The following is a 7,753-nucleotide window of genomic DNA, read 5'->3' as shown; positions in this document are numbered from 1 at the left end:
TATATATATATATATATATATATATACACACACACACACACACACACACATATTTCATGTGCTGGTGACACATGAAAGGAACCCATGCCAGTGAGGCATAACTGGCATTTGGTACACTCTGTGGATTGGTTGGCATTAGGAAGGGCATCCAGCTGTAGAAACCAAGCCAAAACAGACTGGAATTTGATGCAGCTCTCTGGCTTCCCTGTTCCATTCAAACTGCCTGACCCATTCCAGTATGGAGAACAGACATTACGATGATGATGGTAATGGTGATGGTGGATGCAGGCATGGCTGTATGACTAAGGAGTTTATTTCCCAACCATATGGTTTCAAGTTCAATCACAGTGCACAACACTTTCAGCAAGTATCTTCTAATTATAATTCTGGGCCAACCACAAACATAAAATAAGTTGACAAATATTCCGTGAATTTCTGTGTTTCACATTTTACCTCTTTCTCTCTTTCTTTGTAGGACTGTGCCGGAAAACCTTTATTTTTGCTGTTCCAAGCAATCAAGCATCAGGTATCAAAAGGCCCCGTTGATGCTATCTCCAGTGAAGCTAAGTACTCCCTGAGTGAAGACAAACTGATTCGTCAGCAGATAGATTTCCGCACGCTGGTGAGTACACCCAAACTACCTTTCCTTTTTACTTTCTCATTAGTGGAGGCGCAATGGCCCAGTGGTTAGGGCAGCAGACTTGCGGTCATAGGATCATGGTTTCGATTCCCAGACCAGGCGTTGTGTTTATTGAGCGAAAACACCTAAAGCTCCACGAGGCTCTGGCAGGGGATGGTGGCGAACCCTGCTGTACTCTTCCACCACAACTTTCTCTCACTCTTACTTCCTGTTTCTGTTGTGCCTGTAATTCAAAGGGTCAGCCTTGTCACACTGCGTCACGCTGAATATCCCCGAGAACTACGTTATGGGCACACGTGTCTGTGGAGTGCTCAGCCACTTGCACGTTAATTTCAAGAGCAGGCTGTTCCGTTGATCGGATCAACTGGAACCCTCGACGTCGTAAGCGACGGAGTGCCAACAACAACTGTCTCATTAGAAGTACCTTAACTTACCTAAGAGAAATAACATTGTGTAAGTAGCGTGTGTTGTTACCAGGTGATATTTGATTCACAATTAGTGGCTGACTGAACTTATCAGCTTGTAAGATAACAAGTGCTTTTTCTTTTTAAACTTCTACAGCAGTGTTTCTCAACCACTTTTTTTAACTCTAGACCCCTTTCATTCTTATTTTACTTGGATGGACCCACCTAGTCATTCGATTTTTTTAAAATCAGTATATATAATGAAATATAATCAGAAATTGCATTAAAAAAATTGCTAAAATATTTTGTGAATTGGACATGTATAACAAATTTATTGCAGATAAATTTTACGAAACAAAATCTTATATGGACTCCGAATGGTCATATGAATCCCCAAAGGGCCATATGGACCCCAAAGGGCCACATTGACCCCAAAGAGCCATATGGACCCCAGTTGAGGACCACTGTTCTAGATAATGGTTTTCTTACATCTTGTGACGAGTGTAAGAATCTGTAAGGGTAGAAATGGTGGTGCTTGTTTAACCCTTGTGATACTAACATTCCTGAAACCAGTCCAGGTTCTATGATACAAACTTTCTGATTTAAAGGGATCTAAATTAAAACCTTTCATAAAAATTTTGTCATGTTCCAAACACCAGCTAATGACAGAGTTGTTTTATTAGATTTTTTTGTTATTTTCAAAATTAATTGAAATAATAGCAGTGTATTTAAACAGAAATATGGTAGCAAATGGGTTAAACATGAATTCTAATCTTTCTAAGTTTTCAGCAGAATAGTCACTCTTGCACGCTAGTGTTTGTACAACTTAGTGAAAGATCTGTTTGTCTTTTATATAAGAGATAAGCTGTGTGCCAACCTCTACTCAAAACCATTCAATGCTGCCACATCTTTTAAAGTTATTTGTGCTGTGTCACCATCCTGCTAGTGTAGTAAAAACTTTGGCCAAAACTTCCTTTCCAGAACTGTACCGTCTTGGAAATGTGTGGCCTGAAAGCACTGTAGCCAGAATTAGAGTAAGGTGATAATTTTGGAAGGGAACTATTAGCATTGCCAACAATAAAGTGATTCTCTTAACATTGTAATTTCAAAACTTTAAAGTTCCATGCAGAATTTATTAACTTCAGTTTCTGTAATGTTTGCTGAAGGCATTTAGCTATATTTTTTTATGTCCCAAGTTCAAATTCCACTAGGTTCGATTTTTTTTTTTTTTTCCCCTGAATTTCATTTTAATCAATTCACAGGGTTAATTAAGATAGGTATCATTAACCCTTTAGCATTCAGAATACCCTGTCGAATTCATTTACATTGTTTTGAATTAACCATGCATAACCTCAAAGCTTCAAAATTTCAATGATGTAGGATAGGTGTGACAGACAGTATTTAAGCTGGTTTGAACGTAAAACAGGTAAGATATTTGGGTTGGATATGACCAGTGGAAATGCTAGAGAGTTAAAATTAATGTTTTAGTATCATTGCTATATACTGTACTCCTTATAAATTTATCTTCAAATGCCAGTGTCTAAATGTGTTTGCATATATTTATTCATGTCTTTCTCTCTCTTAATATATTCATAGACAATAAATGTGTGTGACACAGAGCAGTTTAGCCAACCATATGTTCCAGTCAAAGTCCTCGACTGTGACACCATCACACATGTCAAGGAGAAAATCATGGATGCCATCTACAAGAATGCTCCATTTAGTAGACGGCCGCCTATAGAGAGCTTAGACCTTGGTAAGTGACATTCTTAGCGATGGATGAAACAATTCCATCAGCATAACTATGTATAACCAAGTTTGTTCATTTAGAAGTTTTAAGAGAATTCTTGTCTGTTCCCTATTTATCTTGTCCAACTTCCTTTCTGAAGTATTTTGTTTTTTAAGTGATTACCAAGAGATTTTGCAAAAATAATCCAGCAAAACTTCAATTCTTTCAATTCCACAGCTGAATCCAACACTCATAGTTTCTGCTCCATAGAATTACTTTAACCCCTTTGGTATTCACATTGTTTTGAATTAATAATACATTATTTATTTCATATCTTCAAGATTTCAGTGATGTAATTTGTTTATTTTTAGAGTGACATTATAAGTTGAGCATAAGAAGCTGCGTCTGGCCAGCTTATACATAAGACATGTAGAATATTTTGGCTGGACATGGTCAGTTTAAATCAGTGATTCTTAAACCTTTGTTTTTTTTGTTTTTGTTACTGATAGACCCCTTTGATTCCTATGTTACTCAGGTGGTCCCTCTAAGCCATTCAATGTTTAAATAGTCCTATTTTTGTAATTAAATATCATTAGGAAGTGTATTAAAAAAAACAAACTTTTAAGATATTTTGTGTATTGTAGAAATATATAACCAATTTCTTGCTCATTGATTTTAATAACAAAAAAATGTCTCGACATATACATCTGGATCCCATATCAAAGTTGGACCTGATTGTTTTAAATATTAGTTTCAAATTTTGACACAAAGCTATCAAGTTTGGCGGGGTGGAGTAAATCAATTAAGTTGGCTTAGGCAGAATTAGAACTCAGAACACGAAGAAGAAAGAAATATCACTAAACATTTTTCCCAGCATGCTAATGATTCTGCCAGCTCACTATCTTAGATTGCTGTAAATAATACACGATTTAAACCAGCTATGCCTAGCTCAAACATGCTACCAGTTTTACATTCAAACTAGCCAAATCCAGCCCCTCACACTTACACTAACAATATAATTCTTGAAAGAAAGCAACTGTATCATTGAAATCTCAAAGCTACAAGATAATGTATGGTTAATTCAAAACAATGTAGATAAATAAGCATTTATAATTTGACAGCTGAAAGGTCAATGGACTAAAAACTTTTTATCCTGAACATGCTCTTCTGAAATTGGAGTATGTTTAATATATTCTAGCATTTTTATGCCATCAAATAAACTATTTATATTTAACTTTTCAAGCTTGCAATCTTAAAGAAAGGGGAAAAAAATCTTCAATTTGAAAATTTGGTCTTGTAAAAGAAAACAAAATTTGACGTATCTATTTTATCAAGACATTTTGCTCCAAATGATAGAATTTTGAGTGTTGTTGTCTCTCTGGTTTTGAAAATATTGGAACAAGAAATATCTTTCAAACAAAGGTGACAGAACTGAAGGAGAGAATAGCCAGACACAATGGTTTAATAATGATATTAATAGTTAAAGTAGCTTAAGGTTACAAGTTCAAACCAGAGCAAGGTTCTGTTTTTTTTTTGTTTATCCCTACAGGGTTATAAACATAAACAACAGTAATGTTGCAGGTTCAGTTCTAGTTGTCTGGTATTACTCTGGGTCTCTGTACCTGATTGAAAGATATCCATATATGTCAAAATTTCATTTTTTTGTTTTTGTTCTTGTTTTTTTTTTTTCTTTTCAGGATGAATTTTTTATTGTTGTTTGTTTTACCTTACTGTGTATAATTAGACCCTAAATAAGGGGTCAGTATTATCATACCAAATGTTAGAAAAATCAATATTATTTAAGAACAAGACAGCTTTTTAAAATTTTTTTCTGTAATTGCGTAAGCTTACTACGTCTTCAGAATTTGAATTCTATTTGTCATGTTTCTTAACATGTAACCTTAGAAACTCATTCGATTCTTAATTATAAATCTTCCACAAACAAAATAACAATTGATTATGATGATGATGATGATGATGATGAGCAGCAGAAGAGAGAGCACAAGAAAAGGAAGAATTTTTTTTGTTTTGCAATAGTGTATTAACACAATGATTTAGATAGAAGGTCATTATAAGATATGAAATAAGGGTTTCAAAGCTTATCCACCCTACAATGTTGCTTCAAATTTCATTAGAGGAACACCACCACTACAGCCAACTCCACCACCACCACCAATTATGATCATAATTATAATAGTGATAATAATAATCCTTTCTACTATAGGCACAAGGCCTGAAATTTTGGGGAAGGGGTTAAGTCGATTACATCAACTCCAGTGCTCAAGTGATACCTATCTTAATGACCCCGAAAGTATGAAAGGCAGAGTTGACCTTAGTAGAATCTGAACCAGAAAAATGCCACATTGACAAATCTGCTGACAATAATATTAATAATAATATAAATTTAACAAATTTTTAGTCCCTTTGCTTTGAAAACCTTGTATTTTTAAATGAACACATTTGTGTGCCTGCACAAGCATACGCACTCATGCATAAACATACACACACACACAGAGAATGTGAGAGTACTTTATAGCAAGAGGAAGTGAATACAGATCAGAGAGTTTATTTATTTATTCGTTGATAATTAAATCTTTTCACTATTTCTTTCACAAGAAAGCTTAATTTTCTAGTTAAGCTCTGTGTGTGTGTGTGTGTATGCTTGCACACACTTGTGTGTTTCCACTAGCGATACCTCTGTTGTCCCAAGGACTACCTGTCATCATGCCTATTACAGTCATCTCTTCTACCATCACCACCACTATGATCTAACATATGTTGCAGCTTGATATAAGAGAGAGTAGACAGTGTGTGTGAGAGAGAGAGTGATACTACTGAACGATGTAGCTTGGTTAAAGGGTAGCTATGAACTGGGATTTAAATAGATTATTGTTAATCTTTATCAGTGGAAGGATTACTTCCATTCCTTAAGAATGTTCAATCTGAGACACGCAAGTGCTTCCATCATTCATGCGCGTGTGTGTGTGTATAAATGTGCATATATACATATACAGCTACAAGCACATACACATTTACCAACACAAAGCGCATTCACTCACATCACTTTGTGTGCTTTCTCATACTTCTATCCATTTTCTCTACTTCCTTGTACATCTGTCCTTATTCCTCACAGGTGTTTTGCTTCCCAGAAAACACCATGTTAAATGAATAATAGAACACATGGGGAAAACAGGTTTCATGCTGAGACCCAAAGTTGTCCCACTAACTTGCCCAAATAACACCTTCATATACTTTTTAGAAATTGGATCTTGAAGCAGTTAAGGCTATAAATAATTGTGTGTTATTATCGGCTGGATAAGGCTAGAAGGTTGACCAGCTCAATAAACTCCTTTGCATCTAACTAATCCTTTCTTCATTGCTGTATGAAGAGGTTTTGGTCATTGCTATATGAAGAAGTTTTGTGCGTGATAGAGATGCTACAAGTACAGTCACAGCAAGCTTGTTTTTTGAGCTTGGTTTGTTGTAGCTTTTGACTAAAACCTTTCAGTAATCATAAATCTAATGTCACAGCAAATTTCAGCGTACTTATGGCTGACTGAATTATATATTCTACAGATAAAAATGTCTTTAGGAAGAGAGTCATGGTAAGAAATGAAATAGACTTGCAGAGACTTGTGGGTGTGTCCTAATCATTTTTTTTTTTTTTGTTCTCAAAACAACCAAATCTGAGATATCCACCTCCCTATCATCTTCAATACACAATCATGCATTCTTTATTCATCCATCTATCTACTTAACTGCCTACATTCACCCATACAAAGATCATCTATTCACCCACTTACTGTCTCTGCTTTATTTTTAATTCCATTCCCATTTAAATAGTTTGTATGTGTGTGTGATCACCAATTATTCAAACTATAACTGAATAACTATGAATATATTTACATGAAACCTCTGGTATTGGACTATTGAATTCTAATAATCCACTCATGCAAGTTAAGAACTCATTTTTCCTGTTAGTCACCGATGTGTGTGTATGTATGTATGTGTGTATATATTGTATATATATATATATGTGTGTATGTGTGTATGCACATGCATATATGTACTATATATATATGTATGTATAGATTGTGTGTTTATAGATATATGTGTGTGTGTGTATGCTATATATATGTAAGAATACACATAAATGTGTCTACCATCAACCATAATTCAAACTCCAATTGAATAACCTTGAACATATCCACATGAAACTTGTGGTATTGGACTATTGAATTCAATTCTGTTAAAAGAAATTGTTCCTCCACCCATGTGGTATTAAGGAGTCATTTTTTCCAGTTAGTCACTTATGTGTGTGTTTATATATATGTATGTATGTATGTATGTATGTATGTATATATGTATACACACACTCAAAAACATGCATACATACACATACGTACAAATATAATTTATGAGTTTATATTTTTTCTATTGTTTTTTTTTACTTTGTGCGGAAAGCAGTGGATATATAGTCTTCTTAGTATAGCTTTTAAGGATTGTGCGTGTGTGTGTGTGTGTGCTTCAGCTTCACTTTTATTCTAAAAGTCTTTGAAAAAGAGAATTCTAAAAATATTACAAAATCCTTTATTCCAAAATATTGGTAAACCTATAAATTCCAAAATGCTAAATCCTCTCAGAGCCTTGTGTTTGATTTTATAGCATTTTGTCAAAAGAAAAAATTAATTTGTAACAACAGCAGCAGCAGCAGCAGTAGTAGTAGTCGTAGTAGTATTTCTAGGGTTGATGTTGTTGCAAATTTTATTACTTTTTTCTTATTATTATTAATAATATACAAACAGGCATGGCCAAGTGGTTAAGAAACTCACCTTACAACCATCTGGTTTTGAGTTCAGTCCCACTGCTCAGCATTTTGAGCAAGTGTCTTTTACTATAGCCTTGTCTACTAAGTAGTAAACAGAAACTGAAAGAAACCAGCCATTTATATATATATATATATATATATATTATATATAT

At 34.4% G+C, this 7,753-nt stretch overlaps 1 protein-coding gene across 3 annotated transcripts in view; it reads left to right on the top strand.

Moving 5' to 3' along the window:
• Positions 1 to 7,753, top strand: part of LOC106878623 (plexin-A1) — an 803,747-nt gene that overhangs the window by 769,825 nt on the left and 26,169 nt on the right. For all 3 annotated transcript variants that reach the window (XM_052967952.1, XM_052967953.1, XM_052967951.1), the window contains exons 26-27: positions 476 to 622; positions 2,641 to 2,800. In XM_052967952.1, the coding sequence (XP_052823912.1) occupies positions 476 to 622; positions 2,641 to 2,800 (307 nt within the window). The remainder of the gene's footprint in view (positions 1 to 475; positions 623 to 2,640; positions 2,801 to 7,753) is intronic.

The sequence above is a fragment of the Octopus bimaculoides genome, chromosome 5, assembly GCF_001194135.2.
Source record: "Octopus bimaculoides isolate UCB-OBI-ISO-001 chromosome 5, ASM119413v2, whole genome shotgun sequence".
Classification (NCBI taxonomy): Eukaryota; Metazoa; Mollusca; class Cephalopoda; order Octopoda; family Octopodidae; genus Octopus; species Octopus bimaculoides.
The sequence above is the reverse complement of the archived record's forward strand: the minus strand, read 5'-3'. Positions and strand labels throughout refer to the sequence as shown.